Source organism: Balaenoptera physalus (assembly GCF_965194825.1).
Source record: "Balaenoptera physalus genome assembly, chromosome: 7".
NCBI classification, from domain to species: Eukaryota; Metazoa; Chordata; class Mammalia; order Artiodactyla; family Balaenopteridae; genus Balaenoptera; species Balaenoptera physalus.
The window spans coordinates 81,966,892-81,988,870 of NC_138886.1; the positions used below are offsets into that span (position 1 = coordinate 81,966,892).

Sequence of the window (21,979 nt, forward strand, 5' to 3'; positions counted from 1 at the left end):
ACTCCAGCTTCTCAAATCTCTTCTATGTAGGTAAATCAGGTTCTGTTCCAGGTCCTTCCAGCTACATGCCTAGAGGTCCCTCCAGTTACTGAAAGCCAGTCTATTTACAGGAACCACTGAGGGGAGAAGAGTATTACTAAACATTCTTCCTATTAAATAAGCTAAATTTTCAGTGTGAAGTGTGTGATCATAGGAGCTCAGGATGCTGGGGGTGCCATTACTGGAGGGACTTATCAACAGACTTCTGGAGAGACGATACCTCAGCTGAGAACTGAAGGCTGTACCAAGTTAACCCAGCCAAAAGAAGGGAGGGAAGAATGTCTCAGGTAGAGGAACAGCATGTGTGGAGGTTTCCAGATAAGATAGAATTTAGCCAGAAGAATCTTGGCCCAGGCAGATTGCTGCAGACCCTTGGGGATGGGGTGAGTCACAGTTACCGCACACAACTGAAGAATCTTTATGTGAGCTTATGTGAGAATTGCCTGAACAGTAAACAAAGGACACTGCAATTCATAAAATACATATACACATAAAAATAACTTCTGAACTCAGAGAAGTATTTTGACACTGTGTATTTTCTTAATCATTATACCAAAAGTATAATGACTGTCATGTTGTTTTTGGAGAAAAATTTTCAGGTTGAAAGCAGGGCCTTATGTTCAAAAAGTCATGTTCCAGTGACCTAGACTGAACCTCTACCCTCCCCTGCTCTGATCCCTCTTTAGTGTCTTCAGGCTGCACTTAACTATGCTCAATAGGAAACCAATCTCATAAATAAGTGCACTCCTAGGTGTTACTAAACAGTAAATTATAAAACTATACTAATAAAGCTGACATTAAATAATACTAAATGGATACTTTGTCTTAAACATGTATTTATGCACTTTGACAAATAACTTCTGAAGACACCATGTCTGTTCTGGAACTAACAGATATTTGCATCATGAAATTTTCTAAGGGAAAGGGAGCTAACCATCATAGAAAGCGAGGGAATCTCCACACTGTTTTCCACCTTGGCTGCACCAATTACATTCCTACCAACAGTGCCCAAGTGTTCCCTCTTCTCCACATTCTCATCACAACTTATCTTTTGTTTTTTAAGTAATAGCCATCCTAAGAGATGTGAGGTATTATCTCACTGTGGTCTTGATTTATATTTCCCCAATGTTTAGTAATGTTGAGCACCTTTTCAAATACCTGTTGACCACTGTACATCTACTTAGGAGAAATGCTTATTCAGGTCCTTTGCACCCCCCCCCCTTTTTTTTAACATCTTTATTGGAATATAATTGCTTTACAATGTCGTGTTAGTTTCTGCTATAACAAAGTGAATCAGCTATATGTATACATATATCCCCATATCTCCCCCCTCTTGCGTCTCCCTCCCACCCTCCCTATCCCACCCCTCTAGGTGGACACAAAGCACCGAGCTGATCTCTCTGTGCTATGCGGCTGCTTCCCACTAGCTATCTGTTTTACATTTGGCAGTGTATATCTGTCCATGCCACTCTCTCACTTCGTCCAGGCTTACCCTTACTCCTCCCCGTGTCCTCAAGTCCATTCTCTATGTCTGCGTCTTTATTCCTGTCCTGCCCCTAGGTTCTTCAGAAAAATTTTTTTTTTTTTTTAGATTCCATATATATGTGTTAGCATACAGTATTCGTTTTTATCTTTCTGACTCACTTCACTCCGTACGACACTCTCTAGGTCCATCCACCTCACTACAAATAACTCAATTTCATTTCTTTCAATGGCTGAGTAATATTCCATTGTATATACGTGCCACATCTTCTTTATCCATTCATCTGTCGATGGACACTTAGGTTGTTTCCATGTCCTGGCTATTGTAAACAGAGCTGCAATGAACATTGTGGTACATGACTCTTTTTGAATTATGGTTTTCTCAGGGTATATGCCCAGTAGTGGGATTGCTGGGTCGTATGGTACTTCTATTTTTAGTTTTTTAAGGAATCTCCATACTGTTCTCCACAGTGGCTGTATCAATTTACATTCCCACCAACACTGCAAGAAGGTTCCCTTTTCTCCACACCCTCTCCAGCATTTACTGTTTGTAGATTTTCTGATGATGACCATCCTGACTGGTGCGAGGTGATACCTCACTGTAGTTCTGATTTGCATTTCTCTAATGATTAGTGATGTTGAGCATCCTTTCATTGTTTGTTGGCAATCTGTGTATCTTCTTTAGAGAAATATCTATTTAGGTCTTCTGACCATTTTTGGATTGGGTTGTTTGTTTTTTATGATATTGAGTTGCATGAGCTGCTTGTAAATTTTGGAGGTTAATCCTTTGTCAGTTGCTTCATTTGCAAATATTTTCTCCCATTCTGAGGGTTGTCTTCTGGTCTTGTTTATGGTTTCCTTTGCTGTGCAAAAGCTTTAAAGTTTAATTAGGTCCCATTTGTTTATTTTTGTTTTTATTTCCATTACTCTAGGAGGTGAGTCAAAAAGAATCTTGCTGTGATTTATGTCATAGAGTGTTCTGCCTATGTTTTCCTCTAAGAGTTTGATAGTGTCTGGCCTTACATTTAGGTCGTTAATCCATTTTGAGTTTATTTTTGTGTGTGGTGTTAGGGAGTGTTCTAATTTCATTCTTTTACATGTAGCCGTGCAGTTCTCCCAGCACCACTTATTGAAGAGGCTGTCTTTTCTCTGTTGTATATTCTTGCCTCCTTTATCAAAGATAAGGTGACCATATAAGGTGGGCTAATCTCTGGGCTTTCTATCCTGTTCCATTGATCTATATTTCTGTTTTTGTGCCAGTACCATACTGTCTTGATTACTGTAACTTTGTAGTATAGTCTGTATTCAGGGAGTCTGATTCCTCCAGCTCCATTTTTCTTTCTCAAGATTGCTTTGGCTATTCAGGGTCTTTTGTGTTTCCATACAAATTGTGAAATTTTTTGTTGTAGTTCTGTGAAAAATGACATTGGTAGTTTGATAGGGATTGCACTAGGGTAGTATAGTCATTTTCACAATGTTGATTCTTCCAATCCAAGAACATGGTATATCTCTCCATCTGTTTGCATCATCTTTAATTTCTTTCATCAGTGTCTTATAGTTTTCCGTATATAGGTCTTTTGTCTACTTAGGTAGGTTTATTCCTAGGTATTTTATTCTTTTTGTTGCAGTGGTGAATGGGATTGTTTCCTTAATTTCTCTTTCAGATTTTTCATCGTTAGTGTATAGGAATGCCAGAGATTTCTGTGCATTAATTTTGTATCCTGCTCTTTTACCAAATTCATTGATTAGCTCTAGTAGTTTTCTGGTAGCATCTTTAGGATTCTCTATGTATAGTATCGTGTCATCTGCGAACAGTGACAGTTTTACTTCTTCTTTTCCAATATGGATTCCTTTTATTTCTTTTTCTTCTTTGATTGCTGTGGCTAAAACTTCCAAAACTATGTTGAATAATAGTGGTGAGAGTGGGCAACCTTGCCTTGTTCCTGATCTTAGTGGAAATGGTTTCACTTTTTCACCACTGAGGACGATGTTGGCTGTGGGTTTGTCATATATGGCCTTTATTATGTTGAGGAAAGTTCCCTCTACTACTTTCTGGAGAGTTTTTATCATAAATGGGTGTTGAATTGTGTCGAAAGCTTTTTCTGCATCTATTGAGATGATCATATGGTTTTTCTCCTTCAATTTGTTAATATGGTTTATCACATTGATTGATTTACATATATTGAAGAATCCTTGCATTCCTGGGATAAACTCCACTTGATGATGGTGTATTATCCTTTTAATGTGCTGCTGGATTCTGTTTGCTAGTATTTTTTTGAGGATTTTTGCATCTATGTTCATTAGTGATATTGGCCTGTAGTTTTTTTTTTGTTGTTGACTTCTTTGTCTGGTTTTGGTATCATGGTGATGGTGGCCTTGTAGAATGAGTTTGGGAGTGTTCCTCCCTCTGCTATATTTTGGAAGACTTTGAGAAGGATAGGTGTTAGCCCTTCTCTAAATGTTTGATAGAATTTGCCTGTGAAGCCATCTGGTCCTGGGCTTTTGTTTGCTGGAAAATTTTTAATCACAGTTTCAATTTTAGTGCTTGTGATTGGTCTGTTTATATTTTATATTTCTTCCTGGTTCAGTCTCAGAAGGTTGTGCTTTTCTAAGAATCTGTCCATTTCTTCTAGGTTGTCCATTTTATTGGCATAGAGTTGCTTGTAGTAATCTCTCATGATCCTTTGTATTTCTGCAGTGTCACTTGTTACTTCTCCTTTTCCATCTCTAATTGAGTCTTCTCCCTTTTTTTCTTGATGAGTCTGGCTAATGGTTTATGAATTTTGTTTATCTTCTCAAAGAACCAGCTTTTAGTTTTACTGATCTTTGCTATCATTTCCTTCATTTCTTTTTCACTTATTTCTGATCTGATCTTTATAATTTCTTTCCTTCTATTAACCTTGGGGTCTTTTGGTTCTTCTTTCTCTAACTGTTTTAGGTGTAAGGTTAGGTTGTTTATTTGAGATGTTTCTTGTTACTTCAGGTAGGATTGTATTGCTATAAACTTCCCTCTTAGAACTGCTTTTGCTGCATCCCATAGGTTTTGGGTCGTCATGTTTTCATTGTAATTTGTTTCTAGGTATTTTTTGATTTATGCAGTGATCTCTGGTTATTCAGTAGTGTATTGTTTAGCCTCCATGTGTTTGTATTTTTTACAGTTTTTTTCCTGTAATGGATATCTAGTCTCATAGTGCTGTGGTCAGAAAAGATACTTGATAAGGTTTCAATTTTCTTAAATTTACCAAGGCTTGATTTGTGATCCAAGATATGATCTATCCTGGAGAATGTTCCAGGAGCACTTGAGAAGAAAGTGTATTCTGTTGTTTTTGGATGGAACGTCCTAGAAATATCAATTAAGTCCATCTTGTTTAATGTATCATTTAAAGCTTGTGTTTCCTTATTTATTTTCATTTCGGATGATCTGTCCATTGGTGAAAGTGGGGTGTCAAAGTCCCCTACTATGATTGTGTTACTGTCAATTTCCCCTTTTATGTCTTCTCATTCTGCTTAACTTACTGTGTTTGGGGTCTCCTTTTCGCAGGCTGCAGGTTCATAGTTCCCGTTGTTTTTGGTGTGTGCCCCCAGTGGGTAAGGTTGGTTCAGTGGGTTGTGTAGGCTTCCTGGTGGAAGGGACTGGTGCCTGTGTTCTGGTGGATGAGGCTGGATCTTGTCTTTCTGGTGGGCAGTACCACGTCTGGTGGTGTGTTTTGGGGTGTCTGTGAACTTATTATGATTTTAGGCAGCCTCTCTGCTAATGGGTGGGGTTGTGTTCCTGTCTTGCTAGTTGTTTGGCATAGGGTGTCCAGCACTGTAGCTTGCTGGTCATTGAGTGGAGCTGACACCCGGACAGAACATCAAGACCCTGTCAGCCACACAGCTCAGAAGAAAAGAGAGATAAATAAATAAATAAATAAAATAAAATAAAGTTATTAAAATTAAAAAATTATTTAAATAAATAAAAAAGTAAAAAAAGAAAAAAGACAGCAACCAAACCAAAAAAACAAATCCACCAATGATAACAAGCACTAAAATGTATACTGAAAAAGAAAAACAAAACAAAACAAAACGGACAGACAGAACGCTAGGACAAGTGGTAAAAGCAAAGCTATACAGACAAAATCACAAAAGAAGCATATACATAACAGTCACAAAAAGAGAAAAAGGAAAATATATATATATATAAAATAAAATTAAAAAAGGATGAGAGCAATCAAATAAATAAACAAATCTACCAATGTTAATAAGCTCTAAATACTAAACTAAGATAAACATAAAGGCAGAAACAAATTAGATACAGAAAGCAAACCCCAAGTCTACAGTTGCTCCCAAAGTCCACTGTCTCAATTTTGGGATGATTTGTTGTCTATTCAGGTATTCCACAGATGCAGGGTACATCAGGTTGATTGTGGAGATTTAATCTGCTGCTCCTGAGGCTGCTGGGAAAGATTTCCCTTTCTCTTCTTTGTTCGTACAGCTCCTGGGGTTCAGCTTTGGATTTGGCCCCGCCTCTGTGTAGGTCGCCTGAGGGCATCTGTTCCCCACCCAGTCAGGACGGGGTTAAACTAGCAGCTGATTAGGGGGCTCTGGCTCACTCAGGCCGGGGGGTGGGAGGGGTACGGAGTGTGGGGCGAGCCTGCGGTGGCAGAGGCTGGCGTGACATTGCAACAGCCTGAGGCACGCTGTGTGTTCTCCCAGGGAAGCTGTCCCTGGATCACGGGACCCTGGCAGTGGTGGGCTGCACAGGCTCCTGGGAGGGGAGGTGTGGATAGTGACCTGTGCTCGCACACAGGCTTCTTGGTGGCTGCAGCAGCAGCCTTAGCCTCTCATGCCCATCTCTGGGGTCCGTGCTGATAGCCGCGGCTCGCGCCCGTCTGTGGAGCTCCTTTAAGTGGCGCTCTTAATCCCTTCTCCTTGCGCACCAGGAAACAAAGGGGCAAGAAAAAGTCTCTTGTCTCTTCGACAGCTCCAGACTTTTTCCCGAACCCCCTCCTGGCTAGCTGTGGCACACTAGCCCCCTTCAGGCTGTGTTCACGCAGCCAACCCCAGTCCTCTCCCTGGGACCTGAACTCTGAAGCCCAAGCCTCAGCTCCCAGCTCCCACCCACCCCAGCGGGTGAGCAGACAAGCCTCTCAGGCTGTTGAGTGCTAGTTGGCACCGATCCTCTGTGTGGGAATCTCTCCGTTTTGCCCTCTGCACCCCTGTTGCTGCACTCTCCTTGGTGACTCCGAAGCTTCCTGCCCACCCACCCCCTGCCTCCGCCAGTGAAGGGGCTTCCTAGTGTGTGGAAACTTTTCTTCCTTCACAGCTCCCTCCCAGAGGTGCAGGTCCTGTTCTTATTCTTTTATCTGTTTTTTCTTTTTTCTTTTGCCCTACCCAGGTACGTGGGGAGTTTCTTGCCTTTTGGGAAGTCTGAGGTCTTCTGCCAGCGTTCAGTAGATGTTCTGTAGGAGTTGTTCCACATGTAGATGTATTTTTGATGTTTGTGGGGAGGAAGGTGATCTCCATGTCTTACTCCTTTGCCATCTTGAAGGTCCCCCCCCTTTGCCCATTTTTAATGGGTTTTTTTGGTGGGGTTTTTTGCTATTGACTTGTATGAATTCCTCACATATTTCGGATATTAATCCCTTATCAGAAATATGGTCTGAAAATATTTTCTCCTATTCCATAAGTTGCCTTTTCATTGTGTTGATTGTTTCCTCTCAAAAAATTAAAATAGAACTACCATATTTTCCAGCAGTCCCACTTCTGGGTATATAACCAAAGGAAATGAAATCATTATCTCAAAAAGATATCTGCACTCCTACATTCATTGCAGTATTGTTCACAATAGCCAAGTTATGGAAACAACCTAAGTGTTAAGAGATGAATGGATAAGAAAATGTGAGAGAGAGATATATATATACACACACATACACATATATCTCATACTTTCTTTTCTTCATATATATAATTATTACATATATTATTCAGCCATATAAAATATGTATAAAAATATATATGTATTATTCAGCCCTTAAAAAAAGGAAATCCTGCCATTTGCAACAACATGGATAAACCTGGAGGACATGATGTTTAGGGAAATAAGCCAGACACAGAAAGACAAATACCAGATGATTATATGTGGAATTTTTTAAAAATCAAACTCACAGAAACAGAGAGTAAAATGATCGTTGCCAGGGGCTAGGATGTGGGGAAATGTTGGTCAAAGAGTACAAACTTCCAATTATAAGATGTATAAGTTCTGGGGATCTAATGTACGGCATGGTTACTATAGGTAATAATACTGTATTATACACTTGAAATTTGCTAAGAAAGTAGAACTTAAGTATTCTTACCACATACAAAATTAATGATAACTATGTGAAGTGAAAAAAAAAAGGTGAGTATAAATAACAAATATTTTCCAGCTCATTGTCTTTCACTCTGCATTCTACAGAGGTCCAGGGTTGCAAGGAGGATCAGAGTGCAGGGCAGAGGGCCTGGGAGAGGCCAAGGGGGTGGCAAGACTAGAAACTCTTCATGCACTTCAACTAGAGCAGTTTCATGACATCTTAAACCATGAGATTACCTTTAAGGATAAGGGTTCCCTTGCGGATAAAAACATTGGATATCCACTACACAACATTCTTATTTTGCAGATGAGGAGACTGAGGCATGGAATGATTAAGTAACTTGTTCAAGGTCAGCTAGATTGAGACTGGTAGGGCCAGGGTTCACTGCACCACAATGGTGGGTGTTGGGTCCTGTGAGGACTTCGTGTGCAGCACGCCTGTCATATCCCCTCATTGATAACATCACCCACCTCTGACCATTCCAGCTCACCATGATCACTTCTGCCAACTACACCATTTTCTGGCTGTACCATTGCTTGGAAACTAATCATGTATTGCTTCTTTATTGATCACTTATATTGATTATTTGTATTATTATTACTTGAATCATCTAGTTTTTTTAACCAAAATATTTATTTTGAAACAACTCAAACTTACAGAATAGTTGCAGGTACAGTAAAAATAGGGTGACCAACCATCCTCGTTTGCCTGGGACTGAGGTGTTTCCCAAACACACGACTGTCAATGCTAAAACTGGGACTGTCCCAGACACACCAGGGTGGTTGGTTACCATAAGTTCAAAGAACGTTTTTCCTCTGAGAGTAAGTTGCCAACTTGAGACTCCATCACCTCTGAATACTTTCCTGTAGATTTTCTACAAGCAAGAACATTCTCCTTCACAATATAATCATCTAAATCAGGAAAGTAACACTGATACATTATGGCTATCTTATCCTTAGACCCCATTCAGTGTTCAGCAATTGCCCCAATAATGTCCTTTCCAACAAAAGAATTCAGTTCTGATTTACATGTTGCATTTAGTTGTCATATCTCTTTGGTCTCCTTCAGCCTGGAACAGTTCCTCAGTCTCTCCTTGACTTCAGTGATGTTTTAAGGTAGCCATAGCTACTCTCTCTAATTAGGGTCAGAGTTCCTAGGGCACATATTATGGGCTGTGATACTATGCTCTAGGGCACCAAGAACAGTTTTCTTCTTGTAGAAGATGCTCCATAAATAACTGCTCAACCAATATGAAGTCAGCCAGCAGGTAAAGGTAGCCATGATTCCACTGGGATATTGAACTGGTTGTCCTCAACAACAGTGAAAACTCCCAAAGAAGCTGGTGTTTACACTCCAGCAAAGTGTATATATCTCTATCTCTATCTCTATCAAATGGCCCAGTGGGATCTATGGACAACTGTGAAATAACAATTATTGCTAACACGTAGCACTTAATATTTTGAAAACTGAGGCACAGAGAGGCTAAATAACTTGCCCAAGGTCACACAGCTCATAGGTGGGACAGCTAGAATTCCAGGCCAAGCCTACTGGTTCCAGAGTTCTGGCTTTTAACTCTTGGATATACTACTTTTAGTTACTACTACTTTTATTTTTATTATTGTTATTTTAAAAATTAATTAATTAATTAATTTTTGGCTGCGTTGGGTCTTTGTTGCTGTGCGCGGGCTTTCTCTAGTTGCAGCGAGTGGGGGCCACTCTTCGTTGCAGTGCGCCGGCTTCTCATTGCGGTGGCTTCTCTTTTAATTACTTCTTTTTTAATTACTACTTCTCTTTTAATTACTACTACGTTTAATTTATACTACTTTCAATTACTCAGTTGGCTCTGCATTGACATAACCAATACACAGTCAAGTTGTGCTTTTAGATTCCAATGGACAGGTGATTAATTCAAACACAGACAGAATGGCCTGCCTGTGGAAAAGAAAACATCGGAAGCTAAACAGAAAAAGAAAAAAGCTGTTTTAAAATTATGGTTTGCAATTACTTGAGAGCATAGTGGAGAACTGGTGGTGTCAGTATATGCAGATAAACAGATGTTTGCTTAATAAGTCTGTACCTCACTCCTTGCTGAATGCCAAGATTTTTTTAAGACCTCAGTACTTCATTGTTTCAATACTGTTTCTTGCAATCCTCTGAAATCTTCCAAGAATTAAGCCTTGCCCCCTGGCCCCCAACCCCAGACTGCAGTCTGCACATGCCACCTACAGGCATAACAAGACGTTGGTTTTCTCCAAGGTAGCCACAAGGATTGCTTAACTATCATCCCTAAAAACCCTGGCAGGCGGAGCAGAAGTCAAGGCAAAGGCAAGGGGCATGGTTAATACAAAAACTCGCGACACTGAGAGGGACAACAGGGGAGATATAAAGGAAAATGGCAACCAAATGAGAGAAAAGAAAACATAAGTGTTAACAAATTAAGGGCTGGGAAAACTAGGAGAGTGTATCAGTTAGACGTTGGAAACAGAGGTTAGCTTTTACCTAAAACCAAACCACATGCCCTCTGATAAACGATTAGAGCCCAAAAGAGACTCTTCTAGGAAGATAAACCAGGACACACAACACAGGCTTTAAGAAATACATATTCTACAGCAAACTTTCTCCCCCCCAAATCCAACATTGTTCTGTTTCTGGTGCTTACACAACACCTTCTTAGTTAAAAAAAAACAAAAAAACCCTGCAATTTCATCTCAGGCAAGCCTATGATGGAAGGAGCTGGTAAGTAATCATCTAGTTTTACAGGCGGGAATGCCTGTGTTTTAATGTGGAACCTTAGGGATTTCCTAAGCCAGGATCTAAGCCAAAGAACAGTCCTCTGGACATGGGGAACTTTCTCCCAGCCTCTGCACTTTGCTATTACTCACATATTTGCTCTCTCCTCTCCTGCATGCGCTTGTTGTCTGGCCAAAGAATAACACACCTACAATCAAACTTTCACTTGCCATTTTGTCACTTAGAAAAAAAATTCTACCTTCCCCTTGATCCCTATGATGTCATGATCGATGCTCCAGCAGGCAGTGTGGTTATGTGGGAAAAGTGTAGGGTCGGGACTCAGGCAAACAATGCTGAGTCTAAATCCCAGCTCCACCACAAGCGATCAGTGTGTCTTAACCTGTTTCCTCATCAAAAAAAAAAAAAGAGGGGAAACAAGTGAAACTTACACTCCATCCCTATCTCATGCTTCAGGAATAAATAGGGGTAAAATATCTTAGATGCCTGGCCCGGAAAAGGTAATTATAAATCTGTTATGTCTCCTTCTTTTAATTTATATGATAAATGCAAAAAAACTCTGAAGCACTTATTCTCTTTGCTCTTTATTCATTCATCAAACTTTCCTGGGAGCAAACATTCCTGAACACAATGAAATTGATGTGGTTGTCTCTGTCCCCATGGAACTACAGTTGGAGGGGGTCGGGGAAGGGGGAGATGAAACAGCTGTTAAATGAGTGAAAGAATTTGCTTGAATTAATAAGGAGTTTTAAATCAACTATACTCCAATAAAAATTTTTAAAAGATTAATGAGGGGTGAGGCTTGAATAAAAGCTCCATTATGTCAAAAGAAAATGGGGGCTTCTCTGGTGGCACAGTGGTTAAGAATCCACCTGCCAACGCAGGGGACACAGGTTCGTGCCCTGGTCCGGGAAGATCCCACATGCCACGGAGCAACTAAGCCCGTGCGCCACAACTACTGAGCCTGCGCTCTAGAGCACACGAGCCACAACTACTGAGCCCATGCGCCACAACTACTGAAGCCCGCGTGCCTAGAGCCCATGCTCCTCAACAAGAGAAGCCACCACACTGAGAAGCCCGCACACCACAACGAAGAGTAGCCCCCGCGCACCGCAACCAGAGGAAGCCCGTGCGCAGCAACGAAGACCCAACGCAGCCAAAAATAAATAAATAAATAAAATAAAAAAGAAAATGAAGCTAAGTTCAGGTACTGAGCTTGGAAGCCAGACCCTGCGTGGTTTAATTCTGGACTCCACCACTGGGCAAGTTTCTGAAGTTTTCTGTTCTCCCCTTTCTTCTTCTGTAAAGTTGAGATAATAATAGTTCCCCATTGGGTTACTAAGAAAAGTAAAAGCAACACCCCTCCCTAGAGCTCCCCATTTCTCCCCAGCATTTACTCCACACATCAGCAGGATTCCTGAGGTGCCTAGGTTTCCACTTAGCCTCTGGCCATCCTGAACAGCCAAACTGCCCCAAGGAAGCACCCAAACTCATTGGTCCTCCTGGATGACAAAAAAGAAAAGCCGACTGGCCCCCTGGGGTAGGACCATGCTTCTTATGGCACCTTTTGAGAGTATGCCCAGGCCCAAGGGTTGACAACCAGAAAACCCAGCCCTTCCAGAAGCTGTGGCCCTCTCCTAAAGGAAGTTGATTAGAATGAGCTGGGGCCCCTTGATTAGAATAACAAGTACTTTGAGTGCCAAGCTCAGCCCAGACCTTCTGAGAGCACAGTCCTTGCGTTCCCACCTGGGCCTCCTGAGAACCTGACGTCCTCCATCTGGTTCAGCAGAGGCAGCAGCCCTTGGAAGGAAGGGCAGGACAGGATAGTAAAGTAAGGAACAGGAAGCCCACGGTCTGGGAATCACCTCGGTGTGGGCGGTTACTACCCACATGCATAAGCCACACACCTGAGCGTCCTCGTGCGTGCACCGCGGAAGGACTGTGCAAAGAAAGGTAAACCGCTAAGGCAAGTAGAAATGATGAACTCTTTCAGCCAAATGCTATCCCAAGCATTTGAATACGCAGGTGAGATGTTACATAAAAGTACTAGAAAGACACGTCACACGAATTCCTCTCCCCCTACGTCCCCACCCCCCAGCAAAAACAAAACTCTTACAGCTTATTTTAAATAAGAAATGGGCACAAGAAATACTCAAATCAATAATAATAATAAAAGTTACTTCTTAGCTTGACTGTCCTGGACCAGAAGCCCCTTCTCGGTCAGGCGGTGGACGCTGGGGCAGAGACGCAACCTTACACTGCGCTAGGGAAGCTGCACGCGGCGCAGCCCGGGTCGCCATGGAAACCACGGTGGTTGGGCGTACCCGGGGCCGACCCGGGGCTGGTGGGCGGGGTTCCGTAGTGGCTGCTGGGGAGACGCCAGAGTGGCGGCTGGGGGCTGCGAAAAAGCTCAAGAAGACAGCAACTTGTGGGTTCTCATGGCCCACAAGAGGTCGGCCCCTGCTCGAGACCCGGGAAGGAAAACAGAAAGTTGCTTCCCATCCCAGAATCTCCAAATTTGCCGGATGATCAGTATCACGTGGTTAGAAACCTAGACCCCAGGTTCCCAGTGCTGCTGGCTTAGCAAATCAAAATCTCCGCGGTGAGGATCCGGAGTCTGCATTTAACCAGGTGCTTTATAGGGTCGGGAGGTTGGGAGACAATGGGTTCGCCTATTCTGTTTTCTCAGCCCCCCACCCTCCGGTAATAGTAAAAGAATCTGCACCCTAATTTCCTCCCTAGCAGCTTTCTAGGAGGGGAATTCCTGCGAGCTGGAAATGCAGAGCTCGTTCAATTTCTTGAACTGAACTGCAAACTGATTGGAAGCGTCGCTGTTTTTTGCGGGTTTCCCACTTGGGGGCAGCCTCGTCCTTCGCTCCTGTTCATTTGGCAAAGCAGTGGCCCACGGTGTATAGTTCAGTTAATTCCGGCTTCAGTCTCCTTAATATAAGCTCTTTTAGAAAGCGGGTCTTGGGTGCAGAGAGATATGTCTCCTTAGGAGGAGTGGGACAGTAGCTGAGCCTAGGGCTCTAAGTGTAAGATTCTATTAGCTCCAATTCCTGGTTCACACTTAGGATTCAGAACAATGAATCTGTGTTTGTAAAGAAATAATGTTCTCATTGAGAATAATGCATGTGCACAAGGCAACAGATTTCTCAGCCCTCTGGGCCTTATCCTTTATTGGACAATTGGATGGGACCTCAGGATTGATTTAGACAGCCCCAGCCGGGCTTTAGAGTTAGGCCTGGACCCCTGGGAACCAGGGGCCTCATTTGCCCACTTTCAGGAGGCAGCATGGTGGTGAAACGGGAGAGGGACTCAGCTTCTGATGTAGTGGGGATTCCCATAGTATAGTCCTCCCTGAAAGTAAAAATGGAAGCTGCAAAATTTGCACAGCCTTCCTTAGAAATCTAGGGAGGCTCAGCCCAGTAAACTGGGATAACCTATGGATCTCTAATACCTTATGCGTTTACCATGCTTTCTTACGATAACCTATGTTTATAGGTCTGATTTCTGTGTTATTGCATGCATGGCATATAATATCACATCCAAGCTCACATAGGCTGGAAGTGATAGGGCTGAAACTGAGCAGGACCCTGCGGGGCCTTCCTGGGTACAGACGCCCTGTGTCCCGGCATCTTGTTTGTAGAAAAGCTTTAGCCTCTTTGGCCTTTCCTGAGTTCCAAGAGCAAATTTAATCAGAGAAATGAGATAATGCAAAAACAAAGGAAACAGTCCAAAATAATAATAGTTTAGGCATAAAACAAAGCCAAGGACCTTTAGTTCCTCCTCAAGGGCTATAGTTAATGTCCTGAGTCCTATCCTTGAGTTGTTTTGCAGATACTTAAAACCCCCACCCGGTGGAAGAAGTTAACTGCGTGCTGACCACACAGCCCTTAGATCCCAGACTGATTGGAGCCAGAGGGTTGATGGTTGAGATTCCCGAAATAGCACCTTGTTACCTCCCCATCAACCAATCAGAACTGTGCAGAAGCTGATGATAGACACTGTGACCCTCTCCCTCATACAGTTTTAAAAAACCCTTCCTTGAAGGCCATCAGGGAGTTTGGGTCTTTTGAGCATATGAGCTGCCTGTTCTCCTTGCTTGGCCCCGTCTTGGGTCCCTTGCAGTAACCACTGTACTTTCCTTCACCACAGCCCAGTGTCGGTAGATTTGGCGTAGTTGTGTGTTGGGCGAGTGGACCCAAGTTTGGTTCGGTAACAGAGCCAGATCTTCCTTAGCACAAGGCAGAACCCAGGCCCAGCACCAGGGCAGCCAGCAAGGGCTGGGGAGAACAACTGGTTTCATTTCCTCGGTCACCTGAGTAATCAGTGTTGCAAGGTGGGAGTAGAGGGCAGTCAGCTTTCAAGCAGTAAGCAGAAGAAAGCCCCCACTGTTGGCTTTTGAGTGTGAGCAGGAGGGTAATCCTTCTTCAAAAGATATATGGTCAGGAAAATTTAGGAAGTTCATTAAAATAAGGTCAAAGCAGTCGTTTAGTGACTGACAGAATCTGCATGGAGCCAGAGCAGAGAGCCAAGCTTGATTTTGAATTTCCTGGTTTCCTTGAGGGGGAGAAAGTAATGCTATTAGTCAGGCTTGACAACAGAAGGAGAACCAGGGGTTCTTATTTCTTATTAATTTTATAAATTTTAATGTAATAAATAAATAAATTTAATTTTAATTAAAATTAAAAAAAATGTTTTGGTGGAAAGATAATAAGTTAGTCTTGGATAGAAAGAACCTGAAGGACCTGTGGGATATTTAGGCGGACCAAAAACAGGTGTGTTGGGGCTAGATTCTGGATTATACTAATTTGGATTACAGGTGCTACTTGAAATCATTAGCACAGGTAGGGTCAGCTGCTGCAGAGAAAACATTTTTGCGACTCAAGAGGACATCTCAGGATACCAGAGGAGAAAGAGATTTTGAATATGACAGAAATGGTCCTTTGACATTTTTTTGCCACGCTCTACACACAGACACAAAGCAAGAGCTATTTTATCCGCAAAATAGAAAGTGGAGATGGCAGCAGCAGATGGGATTTCTTCATGCTAAGACTCAAATTCCTGAAAGCACTATGATTTTTTAGAAGCCAAAAAAATTTCTTTCTCTCATGTTTTAGGTCTCCATCAAGGAAAGGCTGAATCCCTAGAGTGAATGAATCAAAAGTTAAAAACAATAATACAAACGTCTGTGCACTGCGCCTGCTCTTAAATGTTTGTACATTTAATCATGTGTGCTCCTGCTGGGCGCACGTGGAAGCACCACAAAGATGCTTTCTGGAGCTCAGGAGGCTGGAGCTCAGGAGGCTGCGAGGTCAGGTGGCGTGGAGTTCCTGCTGGAGGACTCCTTCTCCTATCAATAGGCACATCCAGAGTGTCTTTAGTGTGCAGAGCTGGTCCAGAGTTAGACAGACTCAAAGCACAAATGTCCTGAGACAGAGAGACAGAGAGAGTTCCCCAGCAGTTCATGTCACTGTGTGAAATCGAGGAAGAAGTACAAGCAAAATGTGAGCATCAAAGATGAGAAGCTGAGCAAAGCTCACACACTTGGCTGCTGAAAGAAAAGGGCCTGGGGCCTGCCACTTTCATGTGTGGTCACGATGATTAACTAGCAGGTGTCAGAAAACATCTGACAGCTCTTAGGCTTGAATAAGTGTTTGATAAAGGGCAGTATCCAACCTTCAAAAAAGTTTATCCCCAAAGTCGTTTGTATGTCTGTTGTTTGAACCTGGAAATGCTTTCATTCTCAGAACAGGTCCTCCAGATCCGTTTATGCCTGTAGGCATTCATTTATTCTGTAGTGACCAACAGATATTTAGTAAGCACCTACTGTCTGCCCAGTAGAGTGTGAAACATATAGTAGTGAACAAGCAGACAAAAATTCTGGCTATCACGGACCTTAAATTCTAGTGGGAGGAAACACAATAAATACGAAGTAAGAAAGAAATAAGAGAAGCGTGTTGTATTTTAGACAGGGATAAATGCAAAAGAGAAGAAACAGGTGGGGATGGGGAAAAGAAGTACTGGGGCATGTAGTTAGGGTAGACCTCACTGAAAGGGGGACATTCAAGCAAAGACCTCAGAGGTGCAGAAGTTAATTGTGCAGGTATGTGGAGGATTGAATCCAGGGCTGAGGGGAAAGCAAATGCAAAGGCCCTGAGGTGGGAGCATGATTACGTGTTTAAAGAACAGAAAGGAGGCAGTGTGACTGGAGGGGACTGTCAGGTGGGAGAGTGATGGGAGATGAGTTCAGAGAAGCAGTGGTCAGAGCAGTGGCTCTACAGAGTCTTGTATTCCTTTGACTTTTTCTCTGAGATAGGAACTTGTTGGAGCATTTTGAGAAGAATGGTGTGATCTGACTTACTTTTTTTTTTTTTTTTAAATGTATTTATTTATTTTTGGCTGCGTTGGGTCTTCGTTGCTGCGCGTGGGCTTTCTCTAGTTGCGGTGAGCAGGGGCTACTCTTCATTGCGGTGTGCGGGCCTCTCATTGCGGTGGCTTTTCTTGTTGCAGAGCATGGGTTCTGGGCGCACATGCTCAGTAGTTGTGGCCCACGGGCTCTAGAGCGCTGGCTCAGTAACTGTGGCGCATGGGCTTAGTTGCTCCGTGGCATGTGGGCTCTTCCTGGACCAGGGCTCGAACCCGTGTCTCCTGCATTGGCAGGCGGATTCTTAACCACTGCGCCACCAGGGAAGTCCCTGACTTACTTTTTAAAATATTGGGATGTAATTCATTTACCACTAAATTCACCCATTTACAATATATAATTCAGTGGTTTTAATCTATTCAGAGTTGTGCAACCATTAGCATTATATAATTCCAGAACATTCTCATTATCCCCAGTCAAGCTCTGTACCAATTAGGAGTCACTCCCCACCCATTCTCCCATCCCCCACGTCCCTGGAAGTGACTAACCTACTTTCTGTCTCTGTGAATTTGCCAATTTGGGGCATTTCATAAAAATGGAGTCATACAACATTGTGGCCTTTTGTGTCTGGTTTTTCTTTCACCTGGCATTATGTTCTCAGGATTCCTTCATGTTGTAGCATGCATCCGTGTAACTGACCCGGGTTTTTGGACTCTTTAAATTCAGGCAAGGCCTTACTGGGACTCGTGCTGCAGCAGGAGAGAACAAAAACAAGTAACAGGTTCCCTTGCTCACTCCCTGAGTGGAGGCGAGTTGGTCCCTTATATGGGGTGAGGGTAAGGGCGGGTCCAGGGGTCAGGCCAGAGGGGTGGTTTGCCCACCCCTTTGGGGGTGGTGTCTGCAGGGGGCATGCGCAGTACCCTGCTTCTGCTCCTGACACCTCAGAAGTGGCAGTTGGGTTTTTGGTCTTTTTGTATCTTGTTCATAATTCACCCCAACTGTGTGTGCAAGCATTTATTTTTAGTCTCTTATAGTTTCTTTGTATTCTGTTGCTCAAGGAGATGTTTGTCCAGGTGCAAACACTTGCAGCAAAGCGCCCCAGGTCCCAGCCTGTCTCATCAGTACCTCATTTTTTCCATGGCTGAATGATATTACATTCTACGCCTATACCACATTTTATTTATCCATTCATTAGTTGATGAACATTTGGGTAGTTTCCACGTTTTGTGCTATTTTGGATAATGTCACAAACATTCAAGTTCAAATATTTTCATGTGAACATATGTTTTCAATTTTCTTGGGTATATACCTAGGAGTGGAATTGCTGGGTTATATGGTAATTCTGTGTTTAACTTTTTAAGGAACTGCCTGACTATTTTTCAGAGCAGCTGTACTTCAGCAATGCATGAGAGTTTCAATTTCTCCATATCCTCACCATCTTTTCTTTTTTAGCCATCCTAGCATGTATGAAGTGGTATTTCATTGAGCTTTTGATTTGCATTTCCCTAAAGACTAATGATGTGAAGCATCCTTTCATGTGCTTAGTGGACATTTGTATGTCTTCTTTGGAGAAATATCTATTCATATCGGTTACTCATTTTAAAACTGGGTTATTTTTGTTTTTACTGAATTGTAACATTTCTTTATTTTAGATACTAGACTCTTAACAGATGTATGATTTAAAAATATTTTCTCCCATTCTCTGGGTTGTCTTTTTCACTTTCTTTATGGGGTCCTTTGAAGCACAAAAGTGTTTAATTTTGATGAACTCCATTTTTTATTTTGATAGTGCTTTCATTGTCATATTTTAAAACCATTGCCTAATTTAAGATTACTGAATTTTATTCCTATGTTTTCTTTTAAGAGCTCTTACATTTAGACCTTTGATCCATTTTGAGTTAATTTTTTAATTTGGTGTGAGGAATAGGTACAACTTCATTATTTTCTGTGTGGCTATCCAGTTGTCCTTTTGGCGTAAAGGCTGTTCTTTCCCCTTTTAATTGTCTTGGTACTCTTGTCAAAAATCAATTGTCCATAAACGTATGGGTTTATCTCTGGAGTCTCAATTATATTTCATGGATCAACCTATCTATCCTTATGCCAGTTCCATACTGCCTTGAGTACTGTAGCTATGTATTAATTTTTGAAATCCAGAAGTGTGAGTCCTCCAACTTTGTTCTTCTTTTTTGAGATTGTTTTGGCTATTCTGGGTGCCTTGCATTTTCATATGAAATTTTAGGACCAACTTGCCAATTTCTGCAAAACAGACAGCTGGGATTTCGATAAGGATTGCCTCCAATCTGGAAATCAGTTGGGTGAGTATTGCCATCTTAATATTACTGAATCTTCTAATCCATGAATATGGGACGTATTTCCATATAGTTAGGTCTTCTTTAATTTCTTTCAATGATATTTTGTTGTTACGGTGTACAAGTCTTACACTTATTTTGTTAAATTAATCACTGAGTATTTTATTGTTTGTGATGCTATTGTAAATAGAATTATTTCCTTAATTTCATTTTTTGATTGTTCATTGCTAGATTATAGAAATACAATTGATTTTTGTGTATTGATTTTGTATCCTGCAACCTTGTTGAACTCATTTGTTAGCTCTAATCATTTGTGTAATCTGTAGATTTTACAAGATCATGTCATCTGAGAATAGAGATAGTTTTAATTCTTACTTTCCAATTTGTATGCTTATTATTTTATTTCCATGTTTAATTGCCCAGGGTAAAACCTCCAATGCAATGTTGAAAAGGAATGGTAAGAGAAGACATTTTCCTGATCTTTGGGGGAAAGTTTTCAGTTTTTGCCCATTAAGCATGATGATAACCGTAGGTTTTTCTTGACAAGATGCCCTTGACAAAGCTGAAGAAGTTTCTATATTTTCCTAGTTTGTTGGCTGTTTCTATCATGAAAAGATGTTGGATTTTGTCAAATACAGGCATACCTCAGAGATATTGCAGGTTCAGTTCCAGACAACCACAATAAAGCGAATATTGCCATAAAGTGAGTCATGAATTTTGGGGTTTCCCAGAGCGTATAAAAGTTATGTTTACACTATAGTGTAGTCTATTAAGTGTGATAGCATTATGTCTAAAAAATGTACCTACCTTAATTAAAAAATACTTTATTGCTAAAAATGCTAACCATCATCTGAGCCTTTAGCTAGTTGTAATCTTTTTGCTGGTGGAGGGTCTTGCCCCAGTGTTGATGGCTGCTGACTGATCAGGATGGTGGTTGCAGAAGGTTGGGGTGTCTGTGGCAATTTCTTAAAATAAGACAACAATGAAGTTTGCACATCTATTGACTCTTCACAAACAATCTCTCTGTAGCATGTAATGCTGTTTGATAGCATTTTACCCACTTCTTTCAAAACTGGAGTGAATCTTAAACTCTCCCGTTACTTTATCAACTAAGTTTATGTACTATTCTAAATACTTTGTTGTCATTTCAACAGTCCTCATAGCATCTTCACCAGGAGTAAATTCCATCTCAAGAAACCACTTTCTTTGCTCGTTCATTAGAAGCACCTCCTCATCCATTAAAGTTTTATCATGAGATTGAAGCAATTCAGGCACGTCTTCAGGCTCCACTTCTAATTCTAGTTCTCTTGCTATTTCCGCCACATCTGCAGTTACTTCCTTCACTGAAGTCTTGAACCCCTCAAAGTCATCCATGAGGGCTGGAATCAGCTTCTTCCAAACTCCTGTTAATGTTGATATTTTGACCTCTTCCTACAGATCACGAATGTCCCTGATGGCATCTATAATGGTGAATCTTTTTCAGAGGGTTTTCAATTTACTTTGCCCAGATCCATCAGAGGAATCACACTATCTATGGCAGGTATAGCCTTATGAAATGTATTTCTTAAATAAGACTTGAAAATCAAAATTACTTCTTGATCCACTGGCTGCAGAATGGATGTTTTGTTAGCAGGCATGAAAACAACATTGATCCCACTGTACATCTCCATCAGAATTCTTGGGTGACCAGGTGCATTGTCAATGAGCAGTAAAATTTTTTTAAAATTTATTTATTTATATTTATTTTTGGCTGTGTTGGGTCTTCATTTCTTTGCGAGGGCTTTCTCCAGTTGCGGCTAGCGGGGGCCACTCTTCATCGCGGTGCGCAGGCCTCTCACCGTCGTGGCCTCTCCCGTTGCGGAGCACAGGCTCCAGACGTGCAGGCTCAGTAGTTGTGGCTCACGGGCCTAGTTGCTCCGCGGCATGTGGGATCTTCCCAGACCAGGGCTCGAACCCGTGTCCCCTGCATTGGCAGGCAGATTCTTAACCACTGCACCGCCAGGGAAGCCCCTGAGCAGTAAAATTTTGAAAGGAATCTTTTTTTCTGAGCAATAGATCTCAACAGTGGACTGAAAATATTCAGTAAACCATGTTGTAAGCAAGTGTGCTGCCATCCAGGCTTTGTTGTTGCATTGATAGAGCACAAGCAGAGTAGATTAAGCATAACTATTAAGGGCCCTAAGATTTTTGGAATGGTAAATGAGTACTGGCTTCAACTTAAAGTCACCAGCTGCATTAGCCCCTAACAAGAGAGTCAGCCTGTCCTTTGAAGGTTTAAAGTCAGACTGACTTCTTCTTTCTAGCTATGAACGTCCTAGATGGCATCTTCTTCCAATAGAAGGCTGTTTTGTCTACATTGGAAAGCTATTATTTAGCCACTTTCATATATTTTCTCAGCTAGGATCTTCTGGACAACTTACTGCAGCTTCTACATCAGCACTTTCTACTTCACCTTGCACTATTCTGTTATGGAGATGGCTTTTTTCCTCAAACCTCATCAACCAACCTCTGCAGGTTCTAACATTTCTTCTGCAGCTTCCTCACTTCTCTCAGCCTTCATAGAATTGAAGTGAGTTAGAGCCTTGCTCTGGATAAGGTTTTGGCTTAAGAGAATGTTGTGGCTGGTTAGATCTTCTATCCAGGCTGCCAAAACTTTCTCCACATCAGCAATAAGGCTGTTCAGCTTTCTTATCATTTGT

The 21,979-nt window shown here is 41.8% G+C and overlaps 1 protein-coding gene across 12 annotated transcripts in view; it reads left to right on the forward strand.

Annotated features, from left to right (window-relative positions):
• The first annotated feature begins 6,680 nt into the window (after positions 1-6,680).
• The window catches only part of LOC309664455 (uncharacterized protein), a 71,674-nt gene continuing 56,375 nt past the window's right edge, over positions 6,681-21,979 (forward strand). For 5 of the 12 annotated variants that reach the window (XR_014265759.1, XR_014265760.1, XR_014265761.1 and 2 more), the window contains exon 1: positions 17,309-20,820. Coding sequence is in view for 2 of the 12 variants with exons in the window: in XM_082469915.1 (XP_082326041.1) it covers positions 20,653-20,820 (168 nt within the window). In the remaining 10 variants the exon portion in view is untranslated. Of the gene's footprint in view, positions 13,233-17,308; positions 20,821-21,979 lie in introns of those variants that run through there. The other 7 variants (XR_014265756.1, XR_014265753.1, XR_014265754.1 and 4 more) reach the window with 7 other exon arrangements.